Source organism: Empidonax traillii, unplaced genomic scaffold, assembly GCF_003031625.1.
Source record: "Empidonax traillii isolate 1590-97213 ecotype Southwest subspecies unplaced genomic scaffold, ASM303162v1 scaffold482:size1200881, whole genome shotgun sequence".
In the NCBI taxonomy this organism is placed as follows: Eukaryota; Metazoa; Chordata; class Aves; order Passeriformes; family Tyrannidae; genus Empidonax; species Empidonax traillii.
In genome coordinates, this window is record NW_020955675.1 from 830,198 (window position 1) to 850,396 (window position 20,199).

The 20,199-nt window shown below is 43.5% G+C and overlaps 1 protein-coding gene across 1 annotated transcript in view; it reads left to right on the top strand.

Annotated features, from left to right (window-relative positions):
• The window catches only part of SERPINI1 (serpin family I member 1), a 41,928-nt gene that overhangs the window by 8,910 nt on the left and 12,819 nt on the right, over positions 1-20,199 (top strand). Inside the window, exons 2-5 of the mRNA XM_027896145.1 lie at positions 14,046-14,313; positions 15,666-15,896; positions 18,130-18,324; positions 19,131-19,335. Of these exons, the coding sequence (XP_027751946.1) occupies positions 14,064-14,313; positions 15,666-15,896; positions 18,130-18,324; positions 19,131-19,335 (881 nt within the window). The 5' untranslated portion in view covers positions 14,046-14,063. The remainder of the gene's footprint in view (positions 1-14,045; positions 14,314-15,665; positions 15,897-18,129; positions 18,325-19,130; positions 19,336-20,199) is intronic.

The following is a 20,199-nucleotide window of genomic DNA, read 5'->3' on the forward strand; positions in this document are numbered from 1 at the left end:
CTTTCCTAATTGAAATATTAGTGTTCCCTACCAATTTACAGTTATTTTGTCTGCCCTTAGAACAAGGAAGTTGGTTGGTATTGAGTGGGAGCCAACAGTGGTGGCATTTCAGGAACAGTTCCAAAGTCAAGTAATAATAACCCATGTATATATATTATATATAATAATTTCATATATGCATAATGTTATAGAGTTCAGGTCTTTCAGTTGACTTTAATGGGCCTTGGACTATAAGTACACAGGACTGTGATGGGTTTTATTCCTTAGAGGGAACTTCTTAAATACTTACTGTGTGATGTGGAGCTGGAAAGCAAAGTGCACCATTTCTACCCAGAGATTTAAGAGGTAACAATTCTGAAAACAAGCAGCACACTTTGGTTGTGTGTTTGTTGTTGGTTTTTTTTTTTACACTTGAATATTTATGTCCCATTTAGGCATCAAAATAGAGGCTCGTTTGCTTGGCTGCTCCTGTTTGTTCCCAGCTGAGCCCTGGTGACTCTGCTTTCTCCCTGCTCTCGGAGAAACCCAGCCCTGCGTTTTGACTTTGTGCATGGGAACAACAAGAGAACGTGTTCACAAAAAGCTTTGTGAATTTTCAAATAGGCTTTGCCAGTTTGGTTTAATTTCCTAAGATATGGGAGGTGAAATAGTGCTGATAACTTCTGTTATTGGAAAATGGTAATCACAACTTTTATGAAGTAGATAAGCCATGTTTATTAATGCTTTGCTGGACATTCAGTGACTTAGCCCTGGGACATTAAATGCCTAAATGGGTTGTGTAATTAACTTTTTTCCACTTACGGATTGAGCAGCTAAACATGCAAAATTTTCTGAGCAGCTCAAATTATTTTTGTTATGCTAGTTTAAGCCAAGGGGAAATAATTCTGATTTTTCAGGCCTTTTAAATAAAAGCAGAGCTGCCCAGTGAGCAGAACTGGGTTCCTAATGGGGGTTTGTGTGGCTGCCATAAATCTCACAAAACAGGGGCTACTTCTGTGGTTCCATCTCTGACACAGAACGGAGATTTGAACTTTAATTGCCAGCTTTGCCAAAGAATTCCAAAATCCTTAAACCAAAACCCTGTTTGAAGGGATCTAGTGGGTATGGGTAGAGACCTCCCCAGGCAACCTTTTCCAGAGCTTTCTTGTCTTTGCCAGCAGAATTCCATTGTTGAAGTCCAGCCTGATGTTTTCTTACTACAGTTACAGACTCTCCTCATCCCATCCACTCTGTGTACACAGTCAGAATTGTATTTTAATTCCTTTTTTCTTCTCCCTCCATGATTGATAGCAGAGTTAGAGACTGAAATACAACATCCCCAAACTGGCAACGTTTGAGCTTTTAAATCCATATTAATTTCATACTTGGCTACCTCAGCTGGCATCATTGTTAGTCCAATTAAAAAATAAACACCAGCCTTGAAGAACTGAGAGGTGAGCTGTGCCACAGGAAAATCACTGAGGCAGAGGGAACGCTGCTGGTTTTTGAAAGGCACGGCTTCGGTGCCTTCCAAAGGTAGGCTTTTATTTCTCAGGAACCACCTTGACCTCTCTGACTGTATCATAAACCAAATACATAGAAACACCCACAGCTCGACCAGGAAAATTTCTGCTCTGCATTCCTGGATAAAGTAATCTCAGCAGTTCCTGGAGGGAGTGGGGAGGTGCCAGTGTGGAACAGCAGGTAAATACGGTGCAGTTCCCTCCCTGAAACAACTCAGCAGAAAGATTTATGGAAATCTGAACAACCCGAGGACTTTGAGGGAGCTGGTGCTCTGATTTTGTGGTGTCATGGTTTGACTCTTTCTATCTAAGACAGGTTAAACGAGTAGAACCTTTAAAATGAGAGCAAGGAAATGTTTGTTTAATAAGGCCACTGTAAAGGTTTTTTTGCCCTGATGCAAACTCTGAGTGTGAGAGTGTTTGAGGTTGGGGATCAGCTGTGGCCATTCAGCTTCATAATTACAGCTCTGATAAGTGTGTTTTCAAGTCTTGCTGTACTGAGGGTTTCCTTAATCCATCCTGGGCCTTTCCTTGCCCCTCCTAATGCATCGTAACAATTCCTGAAACCTCGTGAATCATGGGAAAACAAGTGTTAGGCTGGTAATTTCTGGCTCTGTAGAGACATAAATTCGAGTCTTGCCTGGGCAAGTGCGTGGCCACGTCTGACATCATTATTATTGTATTTAGGAGCCACAGTAAGCACACAAATATTACAGTTCTCTATGCAGTGAAGACTGGATTGTTTAAAGTCAAGCTTTCCGATGTAGCATTGGGGGAAAGAAAAGGAATAATGAACTTTTTAATCCATTTGTAGTAGCCTTGGTCACTGTGGACTTTGGGAGCTAAAATAGATGTGTATCCTGGTTAAGGTTTGATGTTTTCTGCTCTTGCTTTCCCTGTATTTTTATGAAAACAAGCACAAATCTGCTGCCTCAGCTGGTTGCTGTTTGTGCTTTAAGTGTGCAGAGGTCCACACCACTGAACGTCACACAGGGTGGGACACTGGATCCAACACTCTCTCCTGTAGGCAGTTCACTGCTTAAAACAAAAAATCTCACTGTTGTTCTTCACTTCTAGTCAGTATATTCTGTACATTGTGCCTTGGATGAATTGGAACAGAGAAGAAACCCTCCTAAAGCTGTTTTTAGGTTGATAATTTCATGTTGTAAATAGTGTTTTCCCGTTGATTTCTATGCCGTGCCTGTTTTCCCCCCCTAGGAAGCAGGCCAGCCATCATTTACGAGTGTCTCCCGTATCCCAGTGATAAAGTTGGTGATCAGAGCCAGAAGTGCACAGCCCACAAGGTGCACAGTTGATCTCTTTTGCTGCTCCAAGGATTAGCAGAGTCTTTGTGTGATGAAAGATGAGCTTTTGGCCATTTCCACTGGGTTTGGATCCAGTGCAGTAACTGTTCTGTGGTGACTGACTGGAAAGAGGGCACGATCTGGGCAGTGCTTCCCATGCAGCTGTACCAGCTCCAGGAGGTCTGTGAGAGGCAAGTCATTCAGGATGATTGTTGCCCAGTGAGTTTGCTGCTGGGACTTATTGACTGCAGATTAAAACACTTTTTTTCTGCTGTGGCATCAAACTGGGCCTGATTCCTTGCCTTGAGCTACAGCTGCCCTCATCGCCCATTCCGCAGCTTCATTTCGGCACAAGCCGTGGAAAGCTTGAAAATTGGGATCTTTATATACAGGCTCAAGAATTCAGGTTGGCCTATTTAGCTTACAAAGCCACGCCAATTAAAAAGATTAACCTAATTTTTGCCAGGAACGTGGATATTCCCCACCAGTGGGAAATATTAGACGCTCATGAATCACGGCTTGTAATACCAAAAATGGGAGTAGTGTCACAGCCTCTCTAACAAAAGGTACTATTAATATCCACTTGCCATAGGGAATACTTAGGGAAACACCTGGGACTTGCTGGAAAACAGGTAATTTGGTTTTGGGAGGAGAGACTGAAGTTACAACCTTCATTTTTCATTCTGGAAGCTGGAAGTGACTCGATTACTTTCTCTAAGTTACTGAAGTTTTTGGAATTGTAAAAATAAACCCAAACCCATGGAAAACCCAAAACCAACAACCAAAAAAACCCTCTAAACAAGGGTTTAGAGCGTGTTCCTGGAGCCCTGGGGAGGTTGTGTAGATGGGAGCCAACAGAGCACAGCACAAGTGGCCTGTGATTGCTCCTGTTCGTGGGAATTGCTTTAGCATTTGGAATCGGGTCTAACGCCATACAAACTCCTCTGTGTGGGAGAATGAGCGAGATTAAGACAAATTCAGCTCCCTCCATGTGGTGTTTAAATGGCTCATCATCGAGTGGGTACTTGGAACAGCGTCAGTTCTCATAAACACAAACCGATGAGGCTTGAAGAGTGAGCTGCACAAGTGCTCCAAGGCCAGATTCCACCTTCCAGGCACAGCTTGAGTCCTGGACTCTGAACTGAGCTGTTTCATCCCTGGTGAGCCAAGAGTGATGTTTCAATCGCTACAGGTCTCCAAGGCCAGGACAAACAAAACTATCAGAACAAAAATGAGAATTTATCTCCTCTCTCCCTCCCCTTCCCTCCCCTCCCCAAACGAGTTCTGTTTTTTTGCCTCTGACTGAAAAAAAAACCCTGTATTTCTCTGTCCATTGCATATGTTCTGTTGTGGATAAGATGCCTGCACAGCAGGGAGTGGTTTTTCCTCCCTGCCTTTCTCTTTTTGGTTCTAACTTTCCCGTTTATCCCTCAAAGCTGCTGCTGTTCCAGATATTCTCTCTGAACAGTTCAGACAGACGTGCAGGGCTCGCTGCTCATTTTCATGCCCTGCCAGCTTTCCCAGTTTGAACACTACGAGGCTGCCACTGTTCCATTTGTTCTTGGGTGCCTTTTTTTTTTTTTTTTCTTAAGCTGGTAAATTCGTGGAAACTCGAAACAAGAGGTGAGGAAGGACTGGAATGATAATGTGGAGAGAAAAGCACGAGGGTTTCAGTAGCAGTTCTATCCACTGTGCCGAACTGGCTGGTTTTAACTGCTGTCCAGATACAAGGGTGTTCAGTGCTTGTGTTGGTGTCTGGAGTCGTGTCTGTAATTTGGCACATGTCCTGGCTCCTTTTAGATATTTGCAGAGCTGCTCTCAAGTGGAAGCAAAACAAAACTGGAGTTGTAAAGTTGAAGAAATCGTGGAGATGAGAGAGACAAATGGAAATATTTGAAAATACGTGAAAAACAGCAGCAGAGCAAACAGCAGCGATGCTGAAGCCTGAGAGGCAAGAATTGGAATTGGCCTTAGGGCAGGAGCAAAGAGAAGTCTAATTTTCTTCTCCATGTGGTCTTCCCATGCTTCTCACTCCTTTGGGAAGACGAACCATCAGCATCCTCCCCATCAAAAAGAAATCCATATCGAATGCCTTGTTTGGAGTTTTCCACTGTGTAAAACCCAGAGTGAAAAATCCTGCCACTGGCTGAGTTTTGCATCCAGATTATTCTGTTGGGTTTTTTTTTTTTTTTATAAAAAGATCTGTATTTTGTACCAGCTGTTACGCTGTTACCTTAAAGCAATATTTTCAGTGGAGGGGCTCAGAGCTACATTTTTCTCTCGGTGTTAGTGCCGTTACTGACTCCACTTCTTCTTTCTCGCCCCTTTGTCCGTGAAGTTTCTGTGCAGCCCCAGCTTTCCAGCCTGTTTTCACTCGACTTTTTGGGTCTGCTAGTGGGGCTCAGCTCACTTAGCAAAACAACCCTTTCAGCTGCTTTTACAAACAGGCTCTCAGAGCTCTGTCTGGCCCCAGCCCCGTGCCAGGACAGCGTTGGAGGAGCCGTGTCTGTGCGTTGTAAATGCAGCCCTGGGAGTGATGAATTGCTCCCGGTAATTAATCAGGGTATAACATCTACTTTTAGCGCTGGGGTTAATTGTTTTTTGGGCTTTTCTGAAACAATCTGTGTGTCTTATTACTGTACTGTGAGAAACTAATTCCGATCTCAGTAGTGTTAACAGAAGGGAAAAATAACTCTCCTGGCAAGGGGGACGTTACCTAAATGTAAATGGAGCCCAGTGTTGATTGCAAGGCTGAAGCCAATGTTATTTTGTAGGGAAACAAGCTGTTTTGTATGTCAGGCTTGCTTTCAGTTTATGAAGTGACAGACTCCTTTTCTGAAATCCTGATACATTTTAATTAACTTTCTTCATCATCCTGACACAGTTGTACCACAGCCTGATCTCTTTGCTTCTGAAGTCCTTGGGAAGGGAGCTGGACAAAGTGCTGAAGAATTAACTTCTGCTTTGATCTTCTGAAACACTGTTTAACACATAATTTATATTCTTCTATTTAGTTATTTTGGGATGGTTCAAAGATTATCATTCCTCCCTGCATTTTGTTAAAGACATTTGAAAACTTCCCTGAGTTGGTTGTCAGGCTTTTGAAAGGCGCTCAGCAAGTGTCCTCCAGAGACACCCAATTTTAAGGGACTTTTGATGCAGTATTCCCTCTTCCCACGATCCTGGATAGCGAAGGGTTCCTGTTCTGGTTTTGTTCCTCCCTAATTAGTTGTGTCTTCCAGTCCTCCAACTTTGGGAGGTTTAAAATTGGCTGTGAGAGCTTGTTCTGGTGCCAGGCAAAGCATACAGAGCAACGTAACAGATCTCAAGTGGCTTCATCCAGAAACGTGGAGTTGCAAGAAAGTGTGTGCCACTTGAAACGCTGTGCTGCAAACTCACTGTAAATGCTTTCACGAAATGTATTATTAATATATTTTGGTTCTGCTGAAACTGTAATATCATCCTGCATTAGAGCAGTATCTGTGACATAAGTGACAGCTTTCATCACTTATAAAACTGTGCTCCAGTACACGCAGGAACGGCACCTTTAGACTTAAACTGCACTGATTGCATCTGGCAGTTGCATATGGTGAAACTTAACTACTGCCCTTTAATTAAATTATAGTGGGAACTTGCTACTGGGAGCTTCCTGATCGACTGAATTTCACAGTAAAGTAGCAGAAATGTGAATTATTGTAAGTAAGGAAATGTGCAGTACGTGCAGGAGCGGGCAAGGTGCTGTTCTTGTTTGGAAAAGAGCTGATTGCAGTGTGGCTTTGCTGCTGCTGCTGCTGATAGAAAGTGACTGCTGCAGAATCGGATCACACTGTGCCTTGCTCAACCAGCCCCAAGGAAATCTAAAGGGAGGGAAAGGAACAGCGCTGTCCCCTTTGGGGTGTTATCCTTAGAGGTTGCACTGCCTTGGCCTTCTCCCTCCAAACAAACGTGACTGCAAAAGCAGAATTTGTCAGAATTGATTCTTGAGAGCTTCTGAGACCCAACTTCACCTTCTGTCCCTCCTTCCATGTCCAATCAGGTCAACACCTTCCCCACAAGACCGATGTGCGTGAGGGTGATGCCCTTCAGGGGGGTGTACAGGACTGCCAGCCCTCCCTGAGACAGAAATGGGGATTAAAAGAACTAAACCAACCAATCTATGCCTGATTAAGCTGCTTCTGTGGAACTTGACAGGTAGACCCTCTGTTTTGAATTGTTGAAAGCGGATCCCATATGATATTTCAATCTCCAGCCTAGAATTTCTCCCCAGCCAGGCTTTGTCGACTCTCTTGGAAGGGTCACGTGCACACCCCCAATTCTCAGCCTTTAGAATCCTCAAATTCCCCCATGCTTCAAATTTTCTCCTTTGCAGAGCTCGTGGGTTTTGTGTTTCCTTATTTATAGCTTCCACTTTGTGGGGCTCACTGGAGCTGTCTCAAGTAAAACACTCTGCCAAACTCTTTCCACATTTTTTTTTTTTCCTTCTAGACAGAAGAAACAAATAAGAGAGATGACATACCAAGTCCTCCCAACTGCAGGCCTTAACAGTAGTAGTTTTTGAAGTAAGACCACCTTTTTTAAATTGTCGAGACATGTATTTAGATGTTTGCTTCAGGCTATTCAAATGTAAGTATTTTGGACGTGGCTTCTCAGCATCTCTTCTTATTTTGTAATTGGAGCTGAGGGAATATGCTTGAGGAAGCGCAATTAAGACAACTTTGACTTGCATAATTGCCTCAGCAGGTTAGCGACTCGGTGCCAAGCTCCATGAAAGTTTAAAAACATGAGGGATTTAATGGTAAAAATTGTCCACGTGAAAGTTTTCAAGGCCCCATTTTCCGTTCAGGTTTTCACGAAGCTCCTGGTGCTGTGGGGTCATTTAAAACGTGAGGGGCACGACTTGCTGTGCTTTGGGCAGCAAGGTTTGAGTGCAGTCCAAAAATGACTCCTCTTGGTCTCAGTCCCTGCATCCTGGAGGTTTAAATGCTATTTTCTATATTGTTACTGTGCTGCTTCTAATGAAATCAACCTCGAGGTTTCCTGCTCCAGAAGGCAACGACACCATAATTGACAGATGGTGATAAAATACCGTAACTTCATTACTAACGTTTGTGCAGATTGAAACGTGGATGTCACTGCACATGTATGGAACAAACAGATTCCCAACAAGCCTCATGGTGTCTGTGGGATCTCTGCCTGACGAGGTCAGATGCTCACATAAGCTGAGGATAAACATTTTTTTAGGGATAAACATGTTTTGCAGCGCAGAAAATGTAAATACATGGCCTAATACGAAGGAGTTGACTTGCTGGCTGAATGTAACACGTGTCAGAGCAGTGATGTGCCTGCCTGCTATTGACAGGAATGCATAATTTTTCAGGATTGTCACCACATCCAAGAACCAAATTACTTCTGCTAACCAAAGGACTTTGCAGATCCCTTCATGTGCTGCTTGCACTGTCCCCCAGTGCAAGAGCTTAAAACATTTTATGGGCATCTAGTTATTCTCCCATTTCCTGGGGTGTATTCTCCTGGCTCTAAGCACTAACACCTCATGAATTGCATGTCTGTTGCTGTGAGAATTGGCACTTTAATTTCCCTGCTATCACCTCCAGGCAGGCTCTGGATGAGCTGCACGTGGAAGGATGCCCCAGTGCATTGTGTGGGCAGGATTTCCCATCAGGATGGTTGATTCCAGCAGTTGGCCCTTGCTCTGCTGTCCCCCCTGCACCTGTGCCACTGGTTATGGAAAAGAAATTATTTCTCTGGGGCAGTCAGCTCAGGTTTGAGCTTTGTTTTGTGCTGGAGGGAGAGGACAGTGAACAAAGTGAGCAGCTGATGAAGTGTCCCGCTCCTCCTGTGGGAGGTAAAACCACAACCTTCCAGTTATGAGAATACTTTGGCTCCAGCAGAAACATTTTTGGCCATCTTCAAACAAAAATCTGCAAGGTTAGATTTCTGAGCAAAGCAGAAAGGACTGAAAAAGCAATTCTTATATTGTTCTGCAGAGGATCAGGTGGCTTTGTAAGAACCTGGAGGTCTGTGGTAGCAGCCACATTCCCCTGTTGTTGCAGGGCAGCCTCAGGCCTAAACTGATCCTGGCCATCAGTGGGAGCCTCCTCTGCACATCCTTCAGGGTAGCCTTGACAACCACTGCTGGTCCTGAGCAGTGCTGAGGATCTCCCTGACTGCTCCTGCATCCCCCGTGCTCAGCTGGGGCTCTCAGGGCTCTTTGTGGAGGGAGACTTGTGTTCGTTTTCTAAACTGTTGTTACTGGTTAGGTGGTCCCTCCCTGTCTGATTCTGTGTTGTTTGGTATGATTGCCAACCAGAAATCACCCAGAGTAAAGGTACCTGCAGCAATTGTCATATTTACTGAGGGGCAGAGCAGCAGTGGCTGAATTTCACCAGTGTCAAACTTCTTCCAGAATTAATCTGTCACAGACATGATAGCTTTGGTTGGGTCTGAGGGGAAGGAGAATCACTCAGCTCTTCTCTGAATCCATAAATATTTTTTTTTTCCTCTGACCATTAGCTCTTGTTCCCTGAGTACACTGAGCTCTTGCTTTATCAAATTGTTCTGCCAGACTTCTGTCTGTTGCTGCAGATGCTCTTTACAGGAGAGAGTGTAATCAGTCCTGCTTTTCTCCCCAAGCTTTTCTTCTACACACTGATGAGGAATCAGCAGTTTTTCTCATTTGTGCTTCCCACACCATTGGGGTTGAGTTTGCAGGTAGCCAGGAGTGATCTTTGAGGCAACTAATCTTAGTTTAGTCTCTGTGTACTGAGGAACTCAGGCAATATATATATCCCAGCTTTATTTTGTAAGCTTTTAAAGCCATAAATGAGTTTCTTTATAAAACCCTCTGTCTGTAGAGGTGTTAAAGACAAGGAAATTATAACCCATTTTTTTCAACCTGTCTGACAAGTACAAGGTACTAGAATGCAACCCTTAATTGAATTTTTAGCACCTTCCCACGCTGAGTCCAGTTCTGGCTGTTTCGAATTTCACAGTACTTTGTGTCTGTGAACTCCGTTGGAGTTTGTTGATATGATACCTCCCAAAATATCTCGTCTTACAGAGAACACCGGCCCCTTGTGCATCTCCCCGAGAGCACATGTGATGAACCGAACAGTTGAGGCGCTGTGGGTGTGAGGGGGCGATGTTGTTCTGCTTCCTCTTAGTCATCCCAGCCTTCTGCTCGGGAGAGGCAGGAGCTGGAGAGAAGCAGCCGTTCCGTGTTTATCATACGAGTGTTTTTCTTCAAACGTTACAAAAAAACGGGTGTTCCTTGTGCCCAGGAGCACAGCTGGGCTGCCCGAGGGCAGGAGAACAGGAATGCTGCCCTCACACTGAGCTGCTTGTAACCACTTGTGGAAACGTGCTGGGCTGACTTGCAGGACTGATGACAACTTTTCAGCAGTTGTCTGAAATTCTGGATGCAAAAGTTCCCTGGGAATTGAACTGGTTGTGACCTCAATGCCAGTACCTGCTGAAGGACATCTGGAATCCTGTGGTTTGGTGTTCTGCTGCTGCCTTTTTGCCCTGAGAGCAATTGCAAGCAAAAGCAAAACTAATAGTCTGACAAAATTCTGTAGCAATTGGGATGCACAATTGTTTTGCAAGGAGAGTGTTTGTATATTTGCACTGATTTGTTGATTGCCTGGTAGGAGAGAGGTATTCGTGCATCACGATAAAATAAAACAAAACTCTCTGTCCGAGACCGACCCTCAAATGAGAAATTCATATTGTTGGTATGAACACCTGTGTGACTGAGGAGTGAAGGTATTTTTAACAGCTTGTTTTCATTCCTGTATGGAGCTGAGAAATGCAAAGTGCACGCAGTACCGTTTGGAACTGATGGCTCTTGATTTTTAAACATTGCTCAGTGGGGACTTTGACTCCTCTGCCACTGCTGCAGTGTTATTTAACTGCACTGCACTGATGCAGATCAGCACTGACAGGCTGGGCTGGGGATGTCTGAGGAGGGGACAAAAGACCGAGTGAAAAGTTTGATGGTACTCCCAGGAACTCTTTTAACTTTCTGGATGTGCATTATGTAACGTTCAGCTCCTCTGCCTTCCCTTGCAGGGTGTTTGTGAGGGGGGCACAGTGGATTTCCAGCTGCTCTCGGGGCTGCTGCAGGGACAGGCCAGGGTGCCCCTGCCCCTTACAGGACACACGTGTGAGAACTTGCTGCACATCTTCAGTGCTCAGCTGCTGGTTGGATCCAGCCCCCCTGCATGAGGAGGCATAAACCCAAAAATAATAGAGCCTGAAGTGAGGCAGGATCAGGGAAGCAGGGACTACTCTGACTGGAATGACAATTAAGAGCTGGATTCCCCGTTGTCAGAACAGTGAACTCATGTACTAGAAGTGAGAGAAGAATTGAACTGAGGAATTTACCACAGACATCTTTGATTAGATGGATAAGACCATTTCCACCCTGGCTGGCAGGGATGGATCAGATATCCGTGGTGTTTTACAGCCTTTTACCCGCTGACCATCTTCAGTTTGCTTTAAATCACCTTCCCTTGCATTGTGCTCATTGTCTATTTTTGTATTTTCCCAAATATCTTTGGAGGGCAGTGCCAGCCAAAGAGCTGGTCACATCCTCTGCCTACACCCAGCTGCTCATTCCTGCCTCCCTGCTGCCTTCCTTTTCCCTGGACATGTGGATGGGGGAACTTCTCAGTGAATTCTACTGGAAAACTTCTCTAGACAGAAGTGATGTGGAAGGGGTAGTGGGGGGGAATAGAGATTGTTAGACTTTAATTTGTTTTACTGGGAGCTTGAAGTCTGCACAGCTCCACCTCTTGTGTTGCCATCAGTGGGATTTGCCATGTATTTAAAAACAGACATTTGGTGCTTTGTCTTGTAAAGTGCATTTCAGTATAAATTGTATTTGTCTCCATCTATGTACTTACCCCATTTTCTGTCCAACTAAATAATGAAAAGTATTGGAACTTAATTATTTCACATAAAGAGCTTTTCCAGAGTGGTCACGAAGAAATACGACTTTGATTTGTAAATAATTTCAGGTTTTTAGCATTGTCTTAATACCAAACATTTTATTAGCATTCAGGCAGTCTGACCTGCACATCAAGCACTTTAATTAAGATGTATAAACTTCCCCCTCTGCAATTATTTAAGTCTGCCTGGCAATAGCACACAGGACAAGGATCGGTGATGGAGGGCTGAGCAGCTGCCTCTGCACTGACAGACTGGGGAATTTGATTTTTTTTTAAAATTGAAGATTATTTTATGTCTGTTTTAACCGCGTCAGGTCTCAAAGTGAGCTCAAACAATTCTTGATCCAGGAGGGGAAAGCTGAGCTCTCTGAGCATCCACGTTGAGCTGCACAACTTGTTTGTATGGCTCAGGATGGGAGAGCCCCCAAATTTGAGTTCATCCTCAGCCAAAGAAAGATGAGCTTCTGCTTATCTGTTTCTCGAGCCCCGTTTTTGATGCCGCTCCAGACCTGCGTGACGTGGGTTCTTTTAAGCCTTTCTTGCCTTGTGCAGCTTTTAGGATAAGAGAATAATACCTGGGCTCAGTGTGTCCCAGGGATGTGCTGACTGAAGTCTTATGTAACATTTGGAGAGTTGAGGGTTTTTTAAAATAAAGGAATCTGGAATACCCCCGATCTCAGAGAAATCCTGTTATTTTCTGCAGCAGAAACCTCCATATCCTAAAGTCAATACTTTCTAAACGGACGGGTTTTTTTAAAAGAAAAAAAAAATGAACTACTATGAAGAAAAACAGTTCTTGGGGAAGTTTGTGGTGTGTGGAGAATGGATTTGGTTATAAAATCTGAGTCTTTGTGAAATAACGAGTGGTGGTCAGACTGAAGTGTTTGCCTTTGGGCAGCAGTGAAGTGCTGGGGAGTTAGGGGAGTGGAATGTGTCAGCAGGAGGTGTCAAACCTGGTGCTTCAGGCTTGGATAGCTTGTCTGGGCTTTTCTTAAACAAAATCCTTTTCTTAAGCAAGATCCTTCAGTGGAGACTTCTGATACCTTGCCAAGGATCAGAGGAAGGTTGATCAGGTAGCCCAGAGAGATGAAGCGATGCTGGCACAGAGGAGAGTTTATTGGAGATGGAGAAAAGGGGGATATTTCTTACATGTATGGAAACAATCAGGAAAAAGGACAGGAGGGGCAGGGGGCAGTCAAGGCTCTCCTTTTCGCTAAATCCTGTGTGATCTCTGCACTGGCTCATCTGTTTAATTTTCTCAGCTCAGGACTAAACAAATCCGAGGCTGAGGGACAGGAGGAATCGTAACCAGTGCCAGCCCCGGTGGCTGCCAAGGCACGTGTGTGTACCCTCTTGTTCTCTGTGTTTTCTCAGCTACAAAATGCGAGTAATAACACTTAAATTATGGATCATTGTGTTGTGTGAGTGAATTAGATGCTGCTACACGGGCCTGTGAAGATGAAATGCGGAATATAAATGTTGGATAAAGCTTGCTCTGCACCGTGGATACAGAACCCTGTGGAAAGGCAGGCCCAGGATTGCTGGGAAGCAGAAGGAGAGGCACTTGGGCTGGCTGCCTGCAGATGGGTGAATCTTCCTGCCTGCTGTGTGCAGTGACTGTCCTGTGGAGATCTCTGAGTGGGTGTTGACTCCTGGCCAGCACAGCTACCCAACTTTTCACATTATTTACCAACAAAAGGAGTTTGATTTGGTAACCAAGGAATGATTGATTTTTTTTTCTTTCAGAGAAGTTTTGGCTGCTTGCCACGTGTTCTGTAAGGGAGCAACCTCACGGTACAGTAACTTTGTCACTGTGTCAGCGAGCTCTCTTACACTGTGTGAGAGATTTTTACCTTTTGGGGACTAGGAGTGACTTAGATGAATAAGTTGGATCTTACTGGAAGGTCAAATGAAAGGAACAGTGGATTTTTGGGTCTCCTTGGTGAAAAAATACAGAAGCACAGACAGATTCCGGATCAGTCTTGCTGAACCACAAGAGCAGAATTCAAACATGAAGTAGGAAAGGTGGTGCTTTCTTTGGGGTCTTTTCCTGTAGTGGCCATGAGTGTTTTGTTAATCTGGGGCTGGAAGATTTCAGAAATGTACATTTACCTACTGAAGTAGATTATTTTTGTTTGAAAATAACTGCACTGTGCATTGAGCTCTAAACAAGTTGGTGTTTTTTTTTTTCCCCACAGATTTAAGACTGAAGTTGAATCTTATTTTACTTCAACAAAGTTAACTTCTTTTCTCTAAAATTTATCTTGCAGATCTTAAAATCTCAAGTCATGTATTTCCTCGGACTGTTGTCTTTGCTTGTGTTGCAAAGTGAAGCCTTCAAGACCAATTTCCCCGATGAAACCATTGCTGAGCTCTCTGTGAACATTTACAACCAGCTGAGAGCCACCAGGGAAGATGAGAACATCCTTTTCTCTCCTCTCAGCATTGCCCTGGCCATGGGAATGGTGGAGCTGGGAGCCCATGGAACCACTTTGAAAGAGATTCGACATTCCTTGGGGTTTGACAGCTTGAAAAATGGTGAGGCCTCTTGAATCACGGGTTCCTTTTTTAAATCAACAGGTGGCAGTGCCTGGACAAGGATGCAGGTGGCCTGGTCGTGTCTGTGGGTTATTAATCACTGGGTTTCTTGGTGTCCTGTTGATGGTCTGGACGTGCTGGAACACGTTTGAGTGGGTTCTGCAGGAGCTGAGAGTTGCTGACACACAACCCTGAATCTTCAGCTACTGCAGCCAGCTGTTGATCTTGCTTTCTGCAGAACAAGCTTGCCTTTGCCTCTAGGGCTATAAGAAGATTTTTAGGAACATCCTTTTTAGGGATTAATAGTGAAACCTGAAAGGAAAGCAGCAGTTTCAGCAAAATTGCTTATATTGGTATCAAAGGAACCATTTTGAACCCTGAATGAAATTTCTTGTTCATATCAAGTGCTCGACTTTCAATTCTTCAGTGAAAGGATCCTGGGGAGGAATTTCTGAGCACGGTGACCAAGCTGTGCTTAACAAAACCACTGCAGGGATGATGCCTGTCTGTGGAGGCACACATTTAATTCTCCAGTTTGTCTCTAAAACATTAATCAATTATCCCTCAGCTGTCGCTGAAGGAGTTGAGTTGCCTTGAGCTGGACCATTCACTCTTCTCGCTGAGTGATATTCAGTGAGAGCATCTCCATGAGTCCTGCTTGGAATAAATCATTGCAATCAGGTTTTTAAGCTTTGTTTGGTTGGGGGTTTTTTTTAAATTGGAAATTTCAGCTCCAGGTATATGATGGAGCAGTACAAGCTCCCTAAACTGTCCTGCTCAGGATTCCTCATTACCCAAGCAGATGATTCTGTCCTGCCCCACACAGGATCCTGGGATATTCTAGACCTGCTTTTTGCATGGAGAACTCTGTGGGAAGTCCTTAGTTTCAAAATTTGAAATCCATTTTTCCTGAAACAACTGGCTTTTAGGATAGATAGATAGATAGATAGATAGATAGATAGATAGATAGATAGATAGATAGATAGATAGAACAAAAGTTCTGTTGAGGATTTGTGGTGGCAAGACATACAAATGTGACCAGTAATAATTTCTTTAATTGCTCTTATGGTGTTGAAAGGATTTCCATTGATAGCTTTGTCTCTGATGGGATTCAAATGTCTCATTAATTGTGCTAATTATAGCTAGTAATAAAAATAAGCTTCAAGTAATATGTTCTTGTAAAATATTCCTTCAGATCTGAAGGTGTGTGTAGGTCTAGAAACCAGTTTATTTTAAAAAAGGTGACTTTTTTTTTTTTTTTTTTGCATAAAATGTCTTAGTGAATTTTCAGCAGAAAAAAACATGGAGTAACTTTCTTTTCTGAACCACTGAAGCTGTTTTTCTTCCCTCAGGTGAAGAATTTACCTTCCTGAAGGACCTTTCTGACATGGCAACCACCGAGGAAAGTCACTACGTGCTGGATATCGCCAACTCCCTGTACGTGCAGAACGGCTTCCACGTCAGCGACAAATTCCTGCAGTTGGTCAAAAAATACTTCAAGGCTCAAGTGGAGAATGTGGATTTCAGCCAAAGTGCAGCAGTTGCTGCCCAAATCAACAAGTGGGTGGAGAATCACACGAACAGTAAGTCCATGGGATTCTTTTGGGCTCTTCCTTCAGGAAGCGTTCCTGTTCCCAGAGTTCTGCGGTGTTGTCCAATTGTTGCCTTGGCTTTTCTCTCTTCTGTTTGAGACTAAAGTTTCTTCTCCCACAGAAACAGTTCTAGTATTTCTATTTTTTTCCTGTGTGGGAATGATCTGTCACAAGTAATATTAGTCATTGTTGATCATGTAGCATCTATTTGAATTTTTTTTTTTTTCCCCCTCTGGTCTTACCATCTTAAAGTACCTTTAACATTTATTGAACGCGAATGTTTTAATAGTAGACATTTCAATAGTATTTTAATACTGATTTTGATATTAAATTATATTAAAAAAAAGGGCAAGTATTATTGCCAATGGCAGAAAATTTGTCTGCAAAGGAATTGCTGGGCTGTGCTTTGGATGTGTGTAGTATCACTGCTCTGAGGAATTCACAGTGACGAGGCACTGAGAAATACTCGGGAATAAAAAGGTAATTTTGAAGCACAAAATCAGGCTCTGTAATGGAATTTTTTTGCAATGGGAGGAATTGATAGTGTGTTTAGAGAGTAGATGATTTTAGGAAGACTGTCAACAGTTTCACAACACAAATTTGCAGCAGGGGATTAAGCCCAAAATTGCTGCTGTAAATAAGCACACTGAGAGCTGCTTGATGCAGTGCTGGCTTGGCTTGTCAGATCCCAAAGGGGAGCATTCCCTGGATACCTGCAGAGTCTCCAGGTGAGAGAGTGCAGTTAATTCTCCCATTGTAAGGATCAAAGCATCAGCTCCTTCTGGTTCATCTGGCCTACTCTGAGGGTTGATATTTTAACAGGAAAAGGAAAAGCAGGGCTGATAGAGACTGGGGGGCTCCTGGCACCGGGTTGGGATGTAACAATCCCTCAGCTGCTCCCTGGCCACTCCATCTCATCCCCTCCTGCCTCCAGCTCTGACAGGGGAGGAAGCTCATTTTCTCCTTAGGAAAGGGGTTCAGGACAGGCAGGTTTCCTGTTCCAGCAGGATGAGCCTGATGGGAGACTCAGAGCAGAAACCAGAACTGTCAAAGGTTTCTCTGGGCAGAAAAAAATGCTTCACATTTCATTAGTGTGTTAATGAGATGGGGCTGAAAAAACATAAGGGAATATGACTTACCAAACAGAAACAGAAACCTGGAAGTGTTTTCCTTCCTAATGTTTCCTTTTTCTTTTTTCCATCTCCAAGTGAGTGTGGCAGTATCAGTCACACCTCATTCCTTGGAACATTCTGGATAAAATGGAGCACAAACAGCAACCCGGAAGAAATCCTGCCCTGGGATACACAAATTTCACACCAGTTAGTCAGGATCACGTGCTCCAGAAAGCAGAATTAATTTGTTTTTTAAATCAAGGATTAAGGAGTAATAATCAGACTGAGAGATGTGTTTATTTTGACACCTTGCATTGCAGTGTCAGTTAAAAATAGAAGTGAGCAGGAAAAGCTGTCATTCTTCAAGAGAGGTGGCAGAGCCTGGTCAGTGCACCAAATTTACCAAACTGGAAAAGATTCTGCTGAAATCAAGCCATCTGAGATGAGCTGAAGCAGGTACCAAAGTGTATTGTGCTGTAAATGGCTGATGGAGGAGCGGGAGCAAAGCAACCTCCCCGCTCAGCTGCTGAACCTCCCATGAACAGAGCGGGTGCTCCGTTGGCTTTTCCCTCTTGCTGCTCAAGAGCTGCTGCCAGTGGAGCAAATGCTGCGAGTTCATGGGGTGTTCTGATGGTCAGTCCTTGCTTTGGAGACAGTTGGACACTGCTGGAATGCAGAGCTTCCCTCAGAACTGGCCCAGGTGGGGTCCCAGGGGGTGCACTTTAAACCGAGCCCCCATTTCAGAGCATCTCTGGAGCGGAGCCAAAGTTTGCACAAATTCTGCCCTCGAGGTGAAAATGCTGAAAGGTTCCATAACCCCAGTGTAAACATTCCAGGTGTGACCCTTTTCCACGTGGTTTCCTTGTGGGGTATATTTAGTAGTGATCAAGAAACAAGTTGACTAACTTGTGCTTGATGGAAGGGTTTATGCACCTACACTGTGATTTAGGTTTACAAAACACTGGCAGCTTAATTTGAGATTTAATGAAACATCTGAATTGGAAATTGCATGTTAGCACAGCTTTTTATTTTCTTGCATTTTTCCAAGCTGTCTCAAGTTTTGATTTAATGCTCAGTTTGACACGCAGACTGACAGTTGGCTTTCTTTTTAGGTATGATCAAAGATTTTGTGTCTTCAGGAGATTTTGGTGCTCTCACTCATTTGGCTCTCATCAATGCAATCTACTTTAAGGGCAACTGGAAGTCACAGTTCAGACCTGAAAATACAAGAACTTTTTCTTTCACTAAAGATGATGAAAGTGAAGTGCAAATTCCAATGATGTACCAACAAGGAGAGTTTTACTACGGTGAGTTGGACCTTTGGCAATTTAAAGCCAGTAAGTCTTGGCTTAATGGGTTTGTTGCAGTGATGTTAATTTGAACTGTTGTCTCTTCTTTCACCTGGCATTTTTAATGTGCTCTTTGCCCAATCAGGGGACTCAGATTTTGGTGTCTTTCCCTAATGTGTAGGTGATAACTGGGTAACAATTTTTAATGACCTGTTTGGTGCCACATGGTGAATTTCAGAATGTTTATCTCTCATAATTAACCTCTTTGCAATTCTCAGTTATCACAAAAATATTTTCTTGTCCTGTGCTAAACAATAAAATGAATAATATTTGCTCATAACTGTTTTAATATCCTTGGAAAGGTAAAATAGGGAGTTTTTTTGACCAGCAGAACTAATGATCATTTATATCTTGAGACTGAGCTCCAAAGGGGTTCTGTGGTGTTCATTGGCAGCATTTCACTCAGTCTCATCACTGAAAAATTATCTCTCCTGAATAAAAACCTCTGCCCATTTCCATGGAAGTCTTGGCTGCCTTGAATTTTAGTCTCCTCTGTCTAACCAGTGGAATTTGGGTCATAGAAGTGCAATTACCTCCTAACTGTGTCACTGCTCGAGCTTGTGTTCTTCAGGAAATCAAATGTAAGCCTCAAATCCTGTGATGGAGAAACCAATACAAATTTTATACAGAATAAGTAGGGTCATTTTTATGCTTATTATTAAATGTATTTAGTAAATTCTGCTTAGTATTAGGTTTCTGTTTTTCCCTGTCTCCAGTAAAGACAAAAGAAAATCCTTCTAATGGCGTTTTTTTTTTTGTTACAGGGGAGTTCAGTGATGGCTCCAACGAAGCAGGTGGCATCTACCAGGTTCTGGAGATCCCCTATGAGGGAGATGAGATCAGTATGATGATCGTCCTGTCCAGGCAGGAGGTTCCCCTGGTCACCCTGGAACCACTGGTCAAAGCCTCCCTGATTAACGAATGGGCCAATTCTGTAAAGAAGCAGAAAGTGGAAGTGTATTTACCAAGGTGAGAAGGTGCTCCTGTGGTACTGGAAGTAATTCCAGTCAATTTGGGTTTATTTTTTTCTTTGCTGAGATAAGCTCTGCTTTCTTTTTCGTGAGAGAAGCGATAGAACAACAAGACAATAGAGCAGAAGGGATGCAGCCTCAGTTCCTTTGCAGGTTGTGGGTGCTCAGTGGCAATTTGCTCACATCCACCACTTAATTTCTTTTCTGGAATCCTGCTGCATCCGCCTCTAACTATTTTTTCATGCTCTGGGCCTGATTTAGCAGCAGAGTTGTTTACTACTAAATGCCACTAATTAATGTACAGTTGGATCACCAGGTCCTGCCAGTGATTCAGCATGATTTCATGGAAGTGTTTATGTAACAATAGAGCACACGTTTCAGTGCAATCACCTCACCTTGCTCTGGTTTTGTGGCACTGTGAAAAATAGTGGAAAAATAAACTGTAGTGAATCCTTTTTATCATTAAAATGGTTGTTTCCAGGTAAGTTGGAGATTAGAGTTTGTCCCATTTTCCCATGCTAAGGCTCCCTGCAGTCCATCAGCTTCCTTTCCAAAGCCAAGACCACTTTCCAGAAGCTGAACTGCAGCTGAGCACAGTAAACAAGGCTGGCCAGGGTAAATTAGGTTGAGATGGACTGGTGCTGTCAGCGTGCCCTGGTTCCAAATGGAGACAGAATTCCACTTTTCCAGCTCTAAAGGCAGAGTGGTGAGGGAACAGCAGCGTTTTTGGGCTGTGTTTTTGCTGCCCCATAGGTAGAGTTTTTCTCTTTAAGTCACTGTTCTTTAAAGAAGCAGAAGAGCAGCAAAGAGCTGCATTGCAGGTTTTGTACAAACTGAACCTACTCTACACTATTCCTGAGAT